General features: G+C 41.8%; 1 protein-coding gene across 3 annotated transcripts in view; it reads left to right on the top strand.

Annotated features, from left to right (window-relative positions):
* The window catches only part of LOC119658215 (ethanolaminephosphotransferase 1), a 33,696-nt gene that overhangs the window by 2,328 nt on the left and 10,401 nt on the right, over positions 1–20,967 (top strand). For all 3 annotated transcript variants that reach the window (XM_038065492.1, XM_038065482.1, XM_038065488.1), the window contains 2 exons: positions 15,525–15,593; positions 15,664–15,847. In XM_038065492.1, coding sequence (XP_037921420.1) covers positions 15,525–15,593; positions 15,664–15,847 — 253 coding nt within the window. The remainder of the gene's footprint in view (positions 1–15,524; positions 15,594–15,663; positions 15,848–20,967) is intronic.

Genomic DNA, 20,967 nt, shown 5'->3' with positions numbered 1-20,967 from the left:
TGGGTTCGACGTCTAGGCGCCACGACGACCAGGAGCATTGCTCCGCCTGCTGCAGCTGTTTACGACAATCTGTGGCGGCTACTTCAGCAGGTTCGCTTAGGCCCATTCGCTGCCTATAGACTGAAGCAATGAACCTCTTCATCATCCGCTCCTACTACGAAATAACATCGGGGGTGACTATAATATTTTACCGCCCCTTGTTGCACCAGAGATTCGTCGAGCGTTTCCCGCAATTCGCGCACGTGACTGAGCATCGAATCGCAGGCCAGTACCGCTTTATAACTCGCAGCGACACAACCCCGACCACCATCAGGGAGCATGTTCGACTTGAGGTCATCGGAGAAACTGGTGACCGAGAGTCGATGGGGGAAGAGACGGCGGCATCAACATCACGCCGCAGGCAACAGTCTCAGTACTCGCCGCAGCACTCTTCTCCACCGTCCAGCTGAGGTTTCCGCTGAGGCTCGGGACGAATTACAAAGAGCATGTATAGAATTCTCGGAAATGGATCCTTTGCATAGACCAGGTATTCTCAGGCTCAATGCATTCCCAGCAACTCCGAGAGTTCTATCTCAAATCAAAGATGAGATTGCATCTCGACTATGTCGCTTTCGTGTTTTTGGTATGAGTGACCGAAGAGATCCACCATTGAAAATCCGTCTGGAACGTCGGCGGGACTCACTAAGGCAGGACATTGCTAGACTGATTCACATCAGCCCTGGCAATGTCAGCACATGGGTTAGAAATAAAGTGCAGAGGATTTACAGAAACTATGCCATCCCCAGTGAGACACCCTTAGTTGAAATTCTGGACACACTAAAGTAGAAACTTTCTGTCATATGCAGTCGGTTGCGGCGAATGTCATTCCAGACGTGTCCAGAATGCAACATACGCAAGAAACTAGCGTAGCTTCTTCAGACCTCTCAACCCATCCCAACAGAGCGTCCAGACAGTGCAGTTTTCGGTGACGGAAGCGAAAGAGCTTGCGTTTACCCGCCCAGCATGCTGATCATGATGAGTGGATCACCACCGAAGGCACTCGCCATGCCAATACGCCTGGCATGAATTTTGTGAATGTTTCCGAAGAGGAAGTTGGAAGAGCCATTAACAGCTCGAATAGCTGGAGGGGTCCAGGTCTAGATCGTTTGCAGAATTTCTGGTGTTTGAAATTTACCAGTGTCCATAGTCGGTTGGGACACAGTATAAATCAGATAATGAATCGACCGGAAGAATTTCCACCCTTCCTCACTGTGGGGATTACCTGCCTTATCCCTAAGAAGGACACGGTGCAGGACCCCGCAGAACAAGACCGTTTACTTCATTACGTCCATTATTAGTAGAAGGGCCAATGCGCACCTCGAGACCAACAACATTCTGTCCGAGGAGCAGAAGGGCTGCCGAGTTGGGTCAAGGGGATGCAAAGAGCAACCTGTTATTCACTTGGTAGCTGTAGGACAAGTAAATAGAGTCCAAAGAAACCTCTTTAGTTGCTATATCGATTATCCCAAGGCTTTCGATAGCGTTCCGCATACCTGGCTAATCGATATCCTACATCTGTATCGCTTTGGTCCCAAACTAATAAAGTTTTTGGTGACAGTCATGGACGGGTGGCATACCAACTTATCAGCGCGTACATCTAAGGATGCTCATACCTCAGAGCCCATCCATATATGGAGGGACACCTTCCAGAGGGATTCGCTGAGTCCCCCTGGGTTTTACATATACAGAACCCCTTTTCATGGCTACTGAATGCTGCTAGAGGGCATGGTTTTGCAATCAAATATGGCCTACATGCTAAGTGCGAACTGACACATTTGATGTACTTAGATGATATTAAGTTGTATGCTAGTACTGACGACCACCATAGAAGTCTGTTTCCAATAGTAGACATGTTCAGCCGTGATATCCGGATGGAGTTTGGAGGAAAGAATTCACCAACCCAAAATTTTGCGAAGTGGCTCTAGGAAGGAATTAAAAGGCCTTAAAATACGAAAACAGGCAGTGGGAAATGGCAGGGAAGTCATTGCCTGGCTTAATGAAGCCGGGGCGATACAAAGTGATGAATTACTAGTATCTTTCGACGTAAAAGCGCTGTTCTCAAGCGTACAGATGAAAGAAGCCCTTGTTTGAAGAATGGATCACGACACACACATACATATGGCTACATAAACATGGATTCTGGGTCACCTTGTCCGGCAGACGATACTTACTTAGGTCCCGGTTACAATCAGTCAAGGACAAAACGGAGTGGACTGAAAAAGCGGCATTTATAAGATTTCATGCCCAAACTGCGGCAAAATTTACGGAGGGTAAACAAAACGGCTAGTCCACGCCAGAGTGCTAGAACACATAAAAGAAGCCGAATGCGCTAAAAATAAGAATAACCCACAGATAAAGTAAGCGGTTTGCAGATATATAATAGAGCAGGAACGCAGGGGTTGTTGGCAACGCAAATATTTTGAAGAAAGTGAATGGCGTTAGGAATCTAGACTCCTATGAGTCTCCACATCTCAAAAATTCCTCCCAAAAAAAGGCTAAATACGAACATGGGCAACAATTTCAATATTGAATTAGAGAAGAGGAGGGGGGTTAAACACGTCAAGAATGGAGGATACAGTCAAAATTACATCCAAATTGAAGGTACGGATTCGAACAACTTATACGGTATACAAATACTTCAGTATATTACAAGCAATAACACCGACTATAGTAATTATGAAATGTAGATTACTGGGGGACCGGAACACTGTAGGTAAATGCAGCAAAAAAGCCAAGCTGGATACTACAAAAAATCCGTCTCAGCGACAGGATTGCTCCCGAAAAAATTTCATACAGCACTAAAACGCTCGGTCAAAGGGCTAGACTATAGATGGAACTGCAGAAAGTTGACGTCCTTGAACTTGTACTATAGTTCGATGAGTCCCGTCCGGTATTAATCTGAGAAACAAATTTCTGGTCCGACATTGTTTGCAAGTGGCGTTTAGAGGCCAAAAAGTACAAATTGAAAGTTAAACAGGACTCATTTTTAAGGCTTTTTGTGTGATAGGATTTCACCTAGAGTTTTTTCTAGGTTCCTCCTTTCTTTCACGAACATAGGACATTGGAAGAATACGTGTGCTGGGCCCTTTGGGACCTCGTCGCAGTTTGGACAATTAGGCGAGTTGTACAATTTAAACCTGTACAGGTATTGACGGTATCCTTCATGGCCGGTGAGAAACTGGGTGAGATTATAATTGATTTCCCCATGCTTTCTCTCCAGCCACTCCCCGATGGAAGGGATCAACCTGAAAGTCCAACGACCCTTTTCTGACTGGTCCCATCACTGCTGCCATCTGATTATGGATCTCTCTCTTTCGGCTTTTTTCACCTGCGATGTCAATCGGCATCATTCCCGAGATGACGAATGCTGCATCGTTTGTGACGGTCCTGAAGGTAGAACACTCCCTTAACGTTGTTCTTCTGTAAACCGTCTCAGTTTATGTGTATTGCCTAAAATCTGCAGCGCTTTTCCCCAAACTAGGACTGCATACAGCATGATAGAACTCACCACCTTGGCGATGAGCAGCCTGTAAGTATGCTGCGGTCCTACTACGTTCGGCATCATCCTTGCGAGAGCCATACTCATGGTGGAAGCTTTTTTACAAGTATGCTGTATGTGATGCTTAAAATTGAGTCCTCCGTCTATCATCACCCCCAAATATTTGATGGCCGGCTTGGAAGTGCTGATACGATTCCCGATTCTAATGCAGGCGTAATTTCTTATGCGGCGCTTAGTGACGAGGATCGCTTCCGTCTTTTCCTCCGCGGGTGCCAGTCCAGCACTCTCTAACTAAGCCTTAATAACACTGATTGCTTCGCTTGAGTACAACTCAGCATCTTCGAGATGCTTTGCGACCACAACCAGTGCTATATCATCGGCGTAACCCACCACCGTGGCCTTCTCTGGAACGGGAAGATTAAGTACATTATTATACATGATGTTTCACAGTGGTGGGCCCAGTACAGAGCCCTGGTGGGCACACGCTGAGACAATGTACTCCTTGGGTCCATCATCGGTATTATACCAGAGTGTCCGCTCTTGCAAGTAGCTATCGATAATAGCGGCGCGGTAGGTAGGAACATCAATCGTCGCCTGAGACTTTCGTATAAGGTTCCAACTGGCCGAGTTGAATGCATTCCTCACATCCAGGGTCACCACCACACAATATTTGCTGGTACAACCCCTTCCGTGAATTGCATTTGCAGTAATCATTTTGATGGCATCAATGGTTGATCCATTGCCTGCCTGTCTAAAAGGCCCCTTTGGCTCTCGACGACTGGGAGGAATTTATTATAAATAACCCACTCCAACATTTTCTCCATTGTATCCAGAAGACATATGGGTCTATAGGAGGACGGTTCCACTGGCGGTTCACCAGCCTTAGGCAGCAGCACCAGCCTCTGTCACTTCCATGGTGCAGCGAAGATACCCTCGGACATGCACGTTTCGAACAGCTCCGCGAACATATCCAGTTTACATTTGACGGCAAGTTTGAGGGCCTTATTCGATATGCCGTCAAAACCCGGGGCTTTGCTGCCTATTCGACTGCAGATCTCCAGCAGTTCATCCCTGGTGACTGGTGGAATCGGTGGTAGAAAAGTGGGAACTGTGAACGCTTATGCATATAGTGAGTTACACCCGTTTACGTCGAATTTAAGGGGTGGTCCCCATACATGCAAAAGAGGAGTGTAATTTTTTTTTCATCAAATATAGTCATGTGGGGTATAAAATTAAAGGTTTTGGTTAGTACTTTTCGAAGCCGGTCTTAGTTTAAACACTTGATAGAATGGTGAGGAGTGCGAGTGGTTGAAAGTGATTATTTCTTTAAGGGGGCCATTCTCAGAAACTAACCAACCGAAAAATCTGAAAAAAATCAGAAGGCTGCCACTGTATAATGCCTGGGCTCCGAAATATCTTCCATGCCGATATCTGTTCAAATAAAGTTAATAATAGTATGCTACTATAATTTTTAATAATTGACCGCAAAACCTCCCTTAAGTTTATGCTAGTACCACCATCACGACACGTACCAATTTTGCAGTGATGTAGGCTACAATATAGAGCATGATCTTACCAAATTCGGGGGAAATCGCATTATTACTAACAAAGTTCTAATACATCAAAGCTGTTGCTTCTTTGCAAATTCAAGACTATGAATGTCAATATCATCCGAAAGTGGATATATGCCTATATTACGTGCTATGTACTAAGAAATTATCCAACCTAAAAAACTGAAGAAAATCATGAAGATGCCTCTACAAAACAGTTAAGCCTCAAAAACATCTCATAACTATCTCTTGTCAAATAACGTTAATAATAGCATTATATAGTAGCAGAATTATTTTAATAATAGTATCATTATTTTTTCCGAATTTTACTGGAAAGCCCCCTCCCTCCCCCGATTTCTTTAGATTAAATCAACTCTGGCATTCAGTGATTTTCTTAACTTGACATAATCAACTGAACCATAAATAGAATCTCAGCTACATTAAACGAAATTTCAGATTTCTTCTTCAGCTCTAAAATTTGGTTCCCGATTTCACCCTCGAATATTTCAAGTTTCAATTTCTTATTTGAAAATCTGAAGTGCAGTAAGGAGCTTAGTTTTAATACGACAAGATTGCATTTATCAAAAAGTATAAATCTACACTCGAACGATCGAGTACTAAGTTCTTCTAGACAGAGTGATAGTTGCCACATCATATCGTATTCCAAATTTAGCAGCAGCTTAATTGCATCTGAATCTGAACATTCGAGTATGCAGGGTCTAGTGGGGCTAAGGCTCCTTTTTAATGCCGGACTATTGTTCCGCACAAATCCCTCGCTAAAGCATGTTTCACCTATTTATAGTATTTTAACGTCCGCATTGCGGCCTAATTAATAAAGTTTTCTACTTTCTACATCCAAGTACAACCGAGTGCGAGCGTACGTTTATCTTTGCTCATTTTTAGACTCTTTGAAAATCAGATAACATCCCTATAAATCATCACGATAAAGATCGCACCACACTTTTCTTTTGCGCTCACATGATTGAAAGATAACATTTTTCATACCAGAAAATAGCGACGAGACGAAATTTAGATTCTCAAGTTTGACGACACGTTTCCACATTTCCACAATATTAGTGATTGAAATGTGGTTCGATTTTCGATTTTTTTTTCTCAGATTTTATATGTATTGGGATTACTAAACGTTTTCCATTGATAAGGCGAAAAATCATAAGATGAAGTTTCTTGACTTCGTTTTTGTGCTGATAAGAGATGGCATGGGGGTCACTTCTATTAGATCTGATTCAGTAAAATATTCAAAAAAAAAAGGGAAGTATTTGGCCTGAATTCTTGTGATTGCGTAGTTGTATCACGTTACGGTTCTCAATTGAAGCTTAATCGTTGGGTTTTGTAGGAAAAAACTGTCTACATGCGAATATAATGTTCGGTGTCAATAACCTGAATTTGACTAAAATATTCGCTGGAATGACTCCGAAATAATGATGATAATTAAAATAATCAAACTTTGTTCGCCGCAAGAATAAGGTACTAGGAAAGGCTTATTGCTTCAATCTTAGTTCCAATGGATCAAGAATTTCTGACACAGGTGTATTCTATGAAATCATGAATTCACGAAACTTTTGTTTCAACAAAACGAATGCGATTTTCCGTATCTCTATATCAGAAACATTGCAAGGTTTTTTTCGTTAGTGCGAAAAATTTCCCTGAATTTCCAGTAGATAGCAAGTCAACGACACCGACATGTAATGTAGTGCACCGCCCTCAAGATCGTCCCGAAAAGCGCTTACATTCCCCTTGGTTTTGCACTACGTGACTCTAGGGGAGGAGGAATCTTAAATCGAAATCTAACTGTGGAAATATACTCCGCCCAGTTAGAGTGCCTCGAGTAAGGACGTCCATCTCTGGTGAACAGATGTAGCGTCATATTTGACTATCACAACGGTAGGTCTTGGACTGTTGCACTAATTCAGAGCATGGGTTAACAGCAATTTATGCAACACCCATTTTCCCCGGACTTAGTTCCTTCCAATTTTTACTTGTTCCGCACTGTGAACAATCACCAGAAAGGAATCATCACCATCAACGGCGCTGCCGTCTAGGCCTGCCTTAATAAGGAACCCCAGATACCCCGGTTTTGCGCCGAGAACCACCAATTTGATATCCCTAAAACCTGTCTGGCGTCCTGACCTACGCCATCGCTCCATCTCACGCAGGGTCTACCTCGTCTTCTTTTTCTACCATATATATTGCCCCTATAGACTTTCCGGGCTGGATCATCCTCATCCATACGGATTAGGTGACCCGTCCACCGTAACCTATTGAGCCGGATTTGATCCACAACCAGCCGGTCGTGGTAGCGCTCATAGATTTCGTCATTATGTAGACCACGGAATCGTCCATCCTCATGTAGGGGGGCAAAAATTCTTCGGAGGATTCTTCTCTCGAACGCGGCTAAGAGTTCGCATTTTTTTGCTAACAACCCAAGTCTCCGAGGAATACATAAGGACTGGCAAGATCATAGTGTTGTACAGTAAAAGTTTTACCCTATGGTGAGACGTTTCGAGCGAAACAGTCTTTGTAAGCTGCCAACAACCGTGCGCGGATTTCATCGTCATAGCTGTTATCGGTTGTGATTTTCGCCCCAAATATGAGAAATTTTCAACAGTCTCAAAGTTGTAGTCTCCTATCTTCATTGTTTTCGTTTGACCAGTGCGATTCGCCAACATGTACTTCGTCTTTCCTTTATTAATGTGCAGCCCAAAATCTCGCCTTAATAGCCGCCTGCTCGATCTGGATGAAAGTAGACTGTACATCTCGGGTTGTTCTTCCCATGATGTCGATATCGTCAGCGTAGACCAGTGGTTTGGTGGAATTGAAGAAGATTGTGCCTCTCACATCTAAATCTGCATCGCGAATCACTTTCTCCAGGGCCAGGTTGAAAAGGACGCATAATAGGGCATCCCCTTGTCGTAGACCGTTCTTGATGTTGAATGGTCTCGAGAGTGATCCTGCTGCTTTTATTTAACCTCGCACATTGGTCCGGGTCAGCCTAGTCAGTCTTATCAATTTTGTTGGGATACCGAATTCTGTCATGGCCGTATACAGTTTTACCCTGGCTATGCTATCATAGGCGGCTTTAAAGTCGACAAAAAGATGGTGCAACTGATGTCCATATTCCACCAGTTTTTCCATCGCTTGCCGTACAGAGAAATTCTGATCTGTTGCTGATTTGCCTGAAGTGAGGCCCCTTTGGAATGGGCCAATGGTGTTCTGGACATATGGGGCTATTCCGCCTAACAAGATAGAGGAGAATATCTTTTAGATGGTACTCAGAAACGTGATACCTCTATAATTATTGCACTGCGTCATATCCCCCTTTTTATGTGTGAGACAGATAATGCCTCGTTGCCAATCGTCAGGCATTTATTCGCTGTCCGACACATTGAGCATCAGTTGATGAACCACTTGGTGTAACTGCTCGCCTCCATATTTAACCAATTCGGCTGTAATTCCATCGGGTCCTGGCGACTTATGGTTTTTAATCCGATGAATTTCAGGGACTGTTTCTTCTATGCTTGGTGGTTACAGCATTTGTCCGTCGTCTTCAGTTGGCCGGACCTCCAACTAGCCGATATTTTTGTTGCTGAGCAGTTCATCAAAATACTCAACTCATCTCTCCGATATGCCCCTCTGTTGGCAATCAGATTTTCCTCTTTGTTTCGCCACGATGAGCATCGAGGTGTATAAGGCTTCATCCTGCTGACTTGTTGATAGAACTCGCGCGCCTGGTACGGTTCCTCCCTGTACTTTTCTAGTTCACAGACTTATTGGTTCTGCCGGGCTTCCTTTTTCCGTCTGTGAAGTCGCTTCTCCGCTCGACGAAGTGCGTGATAAGTCTCTGCGCGTGCCCACGCTCTTTGAGAATACAACATTACTCGGTATGCGGCATTTTTCCGTTCCGTAGCTAGCTAGCTGAGGCCAAGTATGTTTGTGGCCGTATAAATGATAATGCTCTTTAGGTGGTTGTGAAGATCATTTGTTGATGCTTCATCTCCAGGACATCTGTCAGCTGCGGTTACTGCGGGATACATTTCCGCCTTTTAGGTGTTATGGAGGGCTGTGTTGTGAATGGCTTCTGTATTCGCTTTCACCTGATTGTCAGAGGGGATTGTAGATGCTTGCTATCCCTTTGTAAGTTACGAGAGCCAACATATCGCCTGAATACTGGCTCCGTCCCTACTTGACTGTTGAAACGCAGAGTGCAATAGCCTTTCACTTATATTTTCAAAGCCGATAGCAACAGGTTTCATTTTTTGGCTGACTAAGAAACCTACTCCGAGCACATGGTTTACTGGATGACCGCTATAATATATCGTATAGCGGCTCTTCTCCAGGAAACCGGTCCCTGTCCAGCGCATCTCTTGTAACGCTGTTACATCAGCCCTATATTGGGACAGGGTATCGGCACGTTGCTCAGCAGCATTCGGTTGGTACAGGGAGCGCATGTTTCATGAGGAAATGCGCAAATCGTTAATCCGTTGTCTTTGCCGAGTTCGTCGTTGTAAAATCCATCCTGCCCGAGGCTCCTGTTGTGGCTTCGTAACATCGGTTTTCCGTATGTCAACCCTACCCAACCGCCAACCTGGAGGACCAGTTGGTACATTTTGTCCCCGTTTTCAGGCGCGGGAGGCTTGCCTTGGAAAGGAATGGAATTTCTTAATAGGACGCTCTAAAAATCGCACTTACGGTTTTCTTCCCATCCGAGTCATCAGAATTTTAGAAAAAGAGGATTCTATTGTTGCCCGATCGTTGACAATATTTAATGGACTAGAGAGGCATGAGTTAGAGTTAAATTGAAAAAAGAAGTCATCTTTAAATTAAACCGAGAAAATCTATCTACACATACGCCCTATAAGTACAAAAGCCAAGAAAATTTCGTTGCTTGTGTAGGTTATAGGTGTTGTTCCATTTTAAGGTTATGTATAAAGCAAAACCTAATTAAAATCGGCTTACTGTTTGTTTGTCTATCACACGCATTTTTCTCGGAGACAGTTATAGCAATTGATACCAAATTTGGTGCAAAGGTGGGAACTGTGAACCCTCATGCGTACAGTGAGTCACAACATTCTTCGCCAAATTTAATGGAGGGTCTCCATACATGCAAAAATTTTGTTTCACCAAATATAGTCATGTGGTATCAAATGAAAGGTCTCGATAAGTACTTTCCGAAACCGGTCTTAGTCTTGCTGGAAAGGTGGGGAGTGCGGGGGGTTGAAAGTGATAATTTCTTTAACAGACTTATTCTCAAAAACTACCCAACCGAAAAATCTGAAAAATCAGGATGCTGCCATTATATGGTGCCTAGGCTCCGAAATACCCCCCATACCATATCTGTTCAAATAAAGTTAATATTATATTACTATAATTTTGAGTGATTAACTGCAAGCCTCCCCTCCCCCCTCCTTAAGCTTATCCTAGAATCATAAAATGTTGCACCAATGTAGACTATAACAGGATCCTACCAAGTTTGGTAGAAATCGTACTATTATCAACAAAGTTATAATAAGTGAAAGTTGCCGCTTTTGTACAAATTCAAAACTTTGAATGTCAGCATCCCGTGAAAGTGGATATAGTCACATAATACATGCATATATTACGCCTAGTACAAATGGGACAAATGTTTACTGAATTGTTTTTATGAAAGAAATACACAAAACCTTTCATATTTGAAGCGTCCAGCTTCCGGTTTCCCGGTTATACAATCGCGTGGACTAAAAAGTGGGAGCAAGTGATTCCCGGTTGGCCCATCAAGTGGATGGGTACTTAAGATCCCTCATCCGTAGACAAAAAATCTAGCTCTGGCCAAGTTTTGCTGTGAACCATGGTTACTTTCGTTATGATGCGGGAACATATAAAAAGGAGTGTTAACATTTGCAAACTGCTTCGTACACGCGTGGCTGATGAGTTACCTTTACCTAGTTTTTCAGAAGGTCATCGAAGCTCTTCCCACAACCAGACAGACAAAGATCGTTCGCGATTTCGGGCCACAATACATGTTCCATCTATCTTTTAACCGTTGTTGGAGCATTGCATAATTCAGAAGGCCTTAAATTGATTTTCATTTCCCAGTAACTACTTTGCATATGCCGCTTGATAGTGTGCCCAAAGTTTCATCGATTCAAAGTAGTGGTATACAGTCTTTTATCGCTATCTAGTTTAGCTTCCTGTAATCTACACAGAATCGAGTACTTCTACCATTTTCCTTTACAAGCATAAAATGCAAACTCCATGGACTTGCTAACTTTTTTGCATTTCCTTCATCGGTTTTTCCTTCTCATCTAGCTTTGCAAGTCACCACCTTCGGGGAGTACGCCAGATTGGATTGCTTTACCTGTATCAATGCTGTGCTTCACGACTGAAGCTCCACTACCGTTTGGTAAATATTCCGAAGTAATTCTGGACAGTTTTTTGACTTTTTAGCTTTGTTCCCCTGCTGTTGGTGCAAGTTTCCTTTAAATTCCCGATGTCCTCCCCTTTGACGGCAATGTTGTTGCTATCTTGTTCGAGACTGTGATTAATTATCATTGCAACTTCTTTAAAGATTCTTTCTTTTCTAAGTAATTTTGAGCAGGTGCCAAAATTTAGCACCTTTATAATACCAATTCATTTCCCCGTTTTTGCAACCGATGCTTTTCAATAATTGCTTCGTGATCATCTACAACCAACTGCAATGATTCCTTGCCATGAGCTTCATTCAGCTTTATCCACTATACGACTACGACTTATTGGCTGAAACGACTGTCTAATGCACGGTAACTTTCCGCAGCTTTCTTTCAAATGTATTTCAGTATTGCAAAGTTCACCTCTCTAGACCTAAAGTAAATCTATTCCTTCCCTTGAAATCTATTCCGCAACTCACTATCGACTGGGTAGTTGCAGAACAGTTGCTATATCGATTATGCCAAGACTTTCAACAGCATACCGCATACGGAAAGCCATCTTCCAGGGGAATTCGTTGAGTCCTCTTTGGTTTTGCATGGCACTGAACCTTCTTTCATGGCTACTGAATGATACTAGAAACTGTGGACTGACTTCACTTAACTTGAGGGATCGATCTTTCAATCCTCTGAGTGGGGTAAAGTCGGACTAAGAGCGGATCGATGAATGGAAACTGAAGGAAATGCGCAATAAATACGTGAATTGTCTTTGCCAATCATTTGTCGAAATGATGGCTGTGTACTGGGGAGCTGTTTGCTGAGACAGAGGGATTCACCCGAGCTTATAAAAAACTCATAATGAAAGAGCATGTGAAGAACGACCGGTGCAGAATCGACCGGTAAGTTTTAACTGATCGCCACATATCGTACAACAGACTTGGCGAACTATTAGCTGACAAGACGGGTCGCTCCTCCTACAATATTCGGCTTCCCTTTATGTCCTCGGACTCTCACACAGTTTGGTTCAAACCATTTCTGGTGATCACATTTTCTTTTTCCAATAAGTATTCTCAATTATAAACAAAGCTAACGAGTGGAAAGTGTTCAGTAATGAAACGAAAAATATAATAAATCTCGAATCCACCTAAACTTGTTACGACTTGGAAATTTCAATCTGAATCGCTGTTGTTACGCTCTCGGAGGATGCTCCAATGTTTCTTTATCTTTCTCGTTTATGCACTTCTTTGAAGAATTCCTTAAAAATGTGAATTCAGCACGGTCTTGGAGGACGTAAAACAGTCTAGCTTGAAACACGGTTGCATGGAGTTAGCGGTACTAAATGCTCCCTCGCGAGTCCTTCCGTTACTCTGATTTCTTCAACCATCAATGCGCAAGTATCTAGTTCGCACTACTTGTAGCTGTGGAAAATAAATATGCACATTTGGAATATTTACGAATAAATTCAAAATACGCTTCAATCGAGCACGTACTTGTCCTAGTTCTGAACGGAACCGAGAGAGAATTGTCTTGGGCACGGAGCAGCACAGCAAACACAATTCAAGTATAAGCAGGGAAGACACAAATTTTCCTGCTGCACACTCTCGAGGGTGAAAAACTGCACGAATCTATAGTTTCACTTTCCGCTAAATTCCGTGCGTGGAGTTTTTTCCATTATCAGAAAAATTAGAAAAAGCGAATATAGCCGCAGCGCACGCAATCCCCTCTCTCGAATCTCATCTGATGTTCTGTTTCTGTAACTTGCGATTTTCTTTTCATAACATGGTGCCAGGTTCTAGATCAACTAATACGCCACGGAGAGCGTATTTACCGCCGGATGCATATCGACCGTAGATGATTTACCAGAACTTTGGCTCTAATTTGTTTTCCGCGTTGATTGCTTTGATAAGAAAAATTTGATATTTTTTATTAATTTTACTTCCTTCAATCTGTGTTGGAGCACTTCATTGAAGACCGTAACGGTACACTACAGGATTACAATGTGTCAGCATTGCGTTCATATTTTGATTTATTTTCAAAAAATTACAAGTTTTCGCACTACTCACGCATATTAAACGATGACCGCCGGTTCAGCTTATCAGCTGCCCATTGATCAGCCGGTCTCGGTCCCGCTAATTTCGTTCCCGGTCTATGGCCATGAACTTAAAAGTCCATGCCGGCTCGGTGTCAAGATCAACATGCACGGGTGATGAAGTGTGCGGGAGGTCATTTCCCTCAGCCACGAACAATCGCCTGCCTGCATCCAATAATGTGCAATACGAACATTTTTTTAAAAAATAGAATCTAAAATGGTTTAGGTGAAAATGAACTATAAATTTTAAGAGAAAGGGACCAGTGTTTATATGGTTTAAGACATAAGAAAATTTAATTAGTTGAAGTGCTAAGTATTGTATTTAAATGAAGGAAGGAACGGGAATTGTGAAATAAAGAAGGATAATAGAGAAAACTAAAGAAGTAGATAAAACGCGAGTATAAAGAGAATATTACACATGATTGAATGCATTATTTGGTCAAATTGGCCCCAGAAAACGCGAATGCAATACCGCGCCTACCGATAGATAGATAGAATCCAATTCCTCCTTGAAGCCATTTTTGAAGGGAATCCTGCTCAAATGTTGAAATTAGTCGAGTTGCCAAAAATGAGTTTCTTTTAAAAGTTGAACTGTGAGTAGAAAGGATGAACAGGGGCAAAATATTTTAGCTTGGGATTCCGGTCTAATAAATGTAAATGTAGGATGAATTAGTTAAATGTCAATGAATTTATCCAATGGGAGTTTCCCTATTCCCGTCCTATTTTTGGTAGTATTTTTGCTTTTATAGTTTGTCCTTGGAAAATCCGATTAGGGAACTAGCCTCTCGCAAAAATATGACAAGCATATTCCAGGCGGAGATAGGTGTGATTTTATTGGAAGCGAAAGTATGTTTGCCACAAAAATCACATCAGTCACATCATGCGTATCTGTTTTGAGAGACGAGCAGCATTACCAGTACTAAAGAGCAACAAGATATTAGGACAATGGTGGAAGTTGCGACCAATTGCCATAGCCAACTGAAGGAAACATTGCTGATGTAGATGTCAGGGTTCTCGAATATTACCGGTAATGAGGAAGCTGGCAGACTGGCTCGCAGAGGATCTGGCTGGTGGTCTTGGTTATTTATAGCCAATGCAAAGAAGAGGAGCCAACGGCGTTGCACTTCCTATGCAGCGGTAAGGTTCCCTTCAACGAAGTATTGGCGCGCTCTCTGTCTCTTGAGAATGTTTTCAGATTCGCAAAAGTTTGAAAACGCCGCATGCTACGGGTCAATTAGGGGATAGTACTACGGGTTTAACGTCTGGGTACTTGGAGCTGCTCGTCCCACTACTGTAAACGAAGCAACCCTTATACATAGTTTAAATTCGGCATAGAATTGTAATTTGTAAATTGTAGTTTCGACTATACTACTTATGTATAAACCTACACACATTTAATAAGAAATGGAATGTCAGATTAATTGGTTGGAAAGAAAAGACGCTAGTTGGTCGGGAAAATGTCCACCACGATGTCACAGTTCACTATAATTGATTATTTATTTGAACAGAAGTCAATATTAAATATATAAACAAATATTTTTGAGCCTAGATTTGACACAGAAGCAGGTTCACATTTTGTTTCAGATTTTGCTATTAGGTAGTTTCTGAGAATAAGTTCTGTCTTAATAAAACTTTTATTTTTCAACCCCTCACTCCCCTACCATGTGGCTCATATAAAACCTGAAACTAATCGAAACCTTTTCTTTGATAATCTTCATGCCTACATTTATCTGACGAAAAAAATGCATCTCCATTTCGATTATATGGGGTACCTCCGTCACAGTGTGCCTATGTTCACCAAACTTCATCTCAATATATTTAGTCCTTTTTGAGGAAACTTCGTATGACCGGCTGAATAATACTTTAAAAAGGAGGAACTGATCTTTAGCTTTAGTTACTGTACTTACACCTTTAAAACTAATAAATTTTCATCTTTTTCATATTTTCAGTACAATAGCATCGATACAAGTTTCCTTAGCGTGTATATTATGCATCCGTTCTGGAATGAATGTGTTAAGGTAAGAATTAATATCCTTTGAGCGCTGAGTGCAACTCAATATATATATTTCTTTTCTTTCCCAATTTCAGATAGTTCCACGTTGGGTAGCACCCAATCTTTTAACATTTAGTGGTTTCCTGCTAACAATCCTCAATTTTCTAATAATTGGATATTTTGATTGGGGATTTGATGCGGCAAATGGTGATAAAAATACAGTTCCTAGATACATTTGGCTTATAGCAGCTATTAATATATTCGTAGCATATACCTTAGGTAAGGTCACGTATAAATTAAAAACACCATCTTACAAATTTAAAATTTATGTAATCTTACAAGTTTAGTATTTTTTATTTATTATTTGATATTTCTGCTTTCTCTTCATAGTCTGTATACTTTTCTGTGATGCATATCAACCCTTTATTCGTGACTAGAGAAAATCATGGAAATCCTTTAAAGTAATTATGAAAAATTAATTGGAAAACCTTTTCTAACAACTCAGTGACTGATACTTGAAAAGCTGAAGTGATGTAATTTTCTTGATGCTTTTTTTCGATTAGCATCTATTTCTACAACAACAGAGGTCTACAAATCGAAGTAGGGGATTTTGACCACTTAGGTATGCTGGTTTATGAGTACCATCCCAACGAAGGATCATTCAATACCTAGTTGCTATCCACTTCCAGATAATAGGTTCGAGTCCTTCGTACTTCTTTGTTTCACAGGTTATTGTCAAAAACTACTTGTTTTAACCTTAGTTCACCTGAGACTGATGAACTCTATAATCCAAATATCTGTCACTATTGATTAACATTATATCGGATGGATAATCTGGATGCCACGATCGAATTAGGGAAAAGCCACGACAGGCTATATCCTCCCCAGATACTTCTTTTGCCTCAGCTGGTATTCAAGTGCGGTCTGTGGGATCCGTAACTTCTCTCGATATCTGGCACCCTAAAATAAGTGATATAAACGTGGTGCATTATAATTCAAACAAAATAGATCATAATGAAAAGAAAAGAAAAGAAAAAAGGAATAATATAACAATAGAAGAAACCAAAAACAACGATACTAACGGAAAATAATGAAGTAATAAAATCAAAAAATAATAAAATAGTACAAAACGCTAAAATCATAAAACGATAAAGTAGTTGTATAAGATAACGATGGTAATAATATTAAAAGATAAGTAATATCATTAAATCTAGTACTGAAAGTGAAATGCAAAGCATGAAAAACGTAAAAATACCTGAAACCATGAAAAAGAAACAGATAACCATGGATCCACCATGGTAAAGAACCCCAAACAATCTTATATAATTATATCAACTACTACGAATCGAGAGGTGGCTAGGTAGCTGGGTATAGATGGCTATTCCGGAGAGCACCAATTAACACTATGGTGCATTGTTTTAATATCGCAAAGACTGTTAAATCCTATGGGAAGAGCAAAAACTGACCAGTTCAGATCTTCAAAGCCAGCCCGCAGTATTTACGAAGGATAGCAGCCCCCCACCTTATAACCAGGGATCTCTTGGAAATCCCCAAAGAATGCTCTATCTCCTCTCCGCCGGCTGACTCTAGTTAAAGTTGAGTAGCCGCAAAGGAAGTAACTGAGTATCTTCTATTGCTCTCCGCAACGTCGACAATCCACATTGTGTGGCACGCCGAGTCTGGCGGAATGGCCTTCTATAGGCTAATATCCCTGTAAAGCTGGTACCATTTATCTCTACAAGCACACTCGTGAATTTTCCAGCCGAGCCGAGTATTAACAAACTAAATAGAATCGTAGAAATACCATGTGATACAATAATACAGACACAGTAATAGAGGATCGCACTAGAAGGTGCTCAACTATTACTACCAAAGCCATAGTAAATCTAAGTTTTCTATTCTGTATAGATTTATTCCAGCTATTATTAATACTGTTAAGGGAAGTTCCATTACGTCCTAGAAGAACTGTTGTGCTCTTTTTAATGGTTATCATATACCTATTACCAATAATAGGTCAAGCAAGCCTATAACCGATATATATATCCGCTTAGCCTTCCTTCCTAGGATTTCAACTTGGCATCTAGTATTAAGTATTCTCCCAGATGCCCCCTTGGGCCCTTAAGTTCGTATTTCCCCATGAACACACTGGAATGGTCCATTCTTTCAACCAATCCTCTTCATTTTTCAACGTCGTAGTGTAGAACCCACTTTCCATTCAACAGCAGGAGCAACCCAACCGGGCCTGAAAGCCAGAGTATCCAGACCTTATTGTTTGAGTCCATTTCGAGTTCACCTGGCTGGACCTGAGCTCGTTAATGGCCACTTCGCCGCCGGTCAGAACAGCAATGTTCTAACACCTAGACTTCGTTTGAAAGTTGAAGGGGTACATCTATCTTATCATACTTACTTATCATCGAAGACGCGTCTCTCCCAATTTCTCTATAATCGGTGCAACCTCATATCGATCGTAGTATAATGCAAAATCTTCGTCTCCATTACCGCAAGACATCCTTCATTGCCTTTTATAGTCGGCCAGGGTGACTGGGCGGACGATACTTTGTTAAATGTTTGATTTGAGATGTCCGTTGATACTTCGATCACAAAGATCACCAGTTGTGGAATGGTGCTTCATCCACGTTGCGCTAAAGCGTAAATCGATTTCATAAAACCAGTCTGCATTGGCTGATAGTGCCTGTTACGTGAAGACTGTATTGCATGATGCGATCATTCCTTTTTTGGACAAGTTGATCAGCATAAAGCGCTATCTATGGCACTAGATTTTGGATGCCTCGTGTGATGATGTCCATAACAAGAACAAAGAGAAGTGGTCAGAGGGCGCTTGCTTAATGAACACCAACAGAGACGCAAAGCGGTTTTGATGCACCTTTCACATTTCGAACTTTACTTTTCGAATAGCGGTAGAGTAATATAACCCAGCGCACGAGGTGTTTCGGTACTAAGTATTGTCGTAGAACATACCAGATGAGTTCATAATGCCCACGGCCAAACGCTTTCCCCAGATCTAGAAATCCAATGTAGACCGAGGTATGCTTCTCACGCTGTTTCCCCATGAGTAATCGCGCAGCCTGGATTATGTCAGTAGTTCCGCAGTTCTTGACAAACTCGGTTTGATTAACGGATATTTGAGCGGTCTCGCGAATACGGTTGCCCAGAATGGGCTCAAAAATTTTCATGATATGGGATACCAACCGGATCGGACCACAATTTGAACAATCTGCTAGACTATCTTTCTTTTTCCATATTGAAACTGTCGTACTTTTTTGCCAGTCAAATGGTGTTCTACCTTCCTCAATAACCCGATTGAAGAACTCACTGATTCACAATACCGGGTCCCAACTCTCCGCTTTCCAGAGCTCAGATGCGATATCGTTGCCTTCCCTGATTTCATTCGCTCCATCGTTTCCTCGAATTCAGTTGCTCTAACAGGTGGAATTGCTCCAAATGTCTGCAATGCTTCCGCGAGATCCCGCTCGTTATGCCGAGTGTGCACTTTATCGTAAAGATCTTTATAATGGACCGCTCGGATAGCAGCGATCGTTACTTCCCGATTGGCATTGTTGTAAATTTGTCAATGGTGCGGTTGTGGTCGAGGCGCTTCTTTTCACGGACCTTCGTTTGAACATCGTCATTCTAAAGGCAGGTATCTTGGGTTGGATAGGATGTGGATCATGTCTTTAATTTGGTTGCACGATTCTTTCACATTCGTAATAGTTGAGATAATTTCTTTTCTCTTCTGAAGAAATCACCACCATTTTATTCGCGGCAGGCTAGTGCGTTCCTCACGCTGTTTTATCATTGGATTGAATCGCAAGACGGTATCTAACGGCTGATGTTGAGTTGGTATGGAACGGCTTTGCAGTCATTGTCGGTGGTAAAATGCCTGCACCTTATGAGAAGATAGTGGAAGATGAGGTCATGGGTCTCCGCAAAATCGACTATAAGCTCGCTACTGTTATAGCGTGCCCCAAATTCTTTTTCCCCATGGCACTTGTAATGATGATATAGTCATTAGCAGGCATGTTACAGGTCTTTGCATCGAGAAGTTTAAAGAAGGCATCTTTCTCGGCATCAGGTCTGTGGTACGTACGCCCGTCGAATGTCGTCCCTGCTGTGGGGGATCAGTCAGTGTACCAAGTAATCAAAAGCTGATTTAAACCGCAGGTTGCTGCCATTATGTACCATTTTGACCCTGTTACTCCAAGGTGTTTCAAATTTCTTGTCTCAATGAAACCTCGTTGTCAGGCATAACCCCTTGGTATCAGTAATTCAGAATATTGCCTAGAAAGAATTTCGATCTTTCTTCGATTTAGGCCGCTCCCCACTTCATTAATGCGAGAGTATTCTGAAGATCACCCTCCTTGCCTGAATCCGTATGCGAAAATGGGGAGGAGGACTTAAAGTGATTTTGTTGGACATTTCCTCATTGCTTTACTGACATTCTCGCAAGCCAATCCTTGAAGTTTGTGTAATTCCCTGGCTGGTGTGCTGAATTCAACTGTGTTTCCACAGATTACCGCCCCATGGATATATACTATTGCAATATATAGCCAAAGTAGTATTTTCAGAATGCCTTCCCACTTTTTTCCTGCTGTGAATTAGGAAGTGATCACAGCCCTCGTAGCTTTCCGACATGTGGTTCCAACATGCATCTTCCAGAGTAATTTTTGGCCTAGTGTAATTCCTAAATATTTGACCTCTCTTTCTCGTTTTCCCTCCGTGCCATATAACACAGTAGCTCTCAGGAAATCTAACTTGGGCTTCCTTGGGAATGATACTACATTGGCTCTGGCTCGATTAATGCGCAGCCCTGCCTTTCTGCATCAGGTACTAGTAATTCTTAGTCCAATTTAGATTCTATAGCATATCGTCAGCGTAACCCTGGACTTATATTCCAGTATTTGGTAGCTTTCCTTAGAAATCATCCCCATCCTTTAAGCAACTTTAAGTAGTGTTCATGACAATAGAATATGTGCCTATTAGTACTTCTATTTGTCTCTGACATTCTGGCCATCCAGAAAGTCAAAGTGTTTTTCACTCCTTTACGGATCAGGACATCTCGTATTTTTGAGTGCGATGTGTTAACGAATGCTCCTTCGATATCCAAAAACGCACATACATCCATTAACTAAAACAGGGGAGTTTTGGTTGGCCGTCCTACCTAGTAAATTTGTTAACATGGACGCAGGGGAATTATGCAATTAGTTATTGATGATCTTCTCCACTGTTTTGAGTACGAACGATGTTAGGTAAATTGGTCTGAAAGATGTAGGGCGAAAAGGAGCCTTTTTACGCGCTTTCGGAATGAGGATCATGTTTGCCCGTCTCCATGCCCTTGGCATATATCGCAGAGCTATGTTATTCGTTGCTACTCTTAAAAG

This window comes from Hermetia illucens, chromosome 1 (genome assembly GCF_905115235.1).
Source record: "Hermetia illucens chromosome 1, iHerIll2.2.curated.20191125, whole genome shotgun sequence".
In the NCBI taxonomy this organism is placed as follows: domain Eukaryota; kingdom Metazoa; phylum Arthropoda; class Insecta; order Diptera; family Stratiomyidae; genus Hermetia; species Hermetia illucens.
The sequence above is the reverse complement of the archived record's forward strand: the minus strand, read 5'-3'. Positions and strand labels throughout refer to the sequence as shown.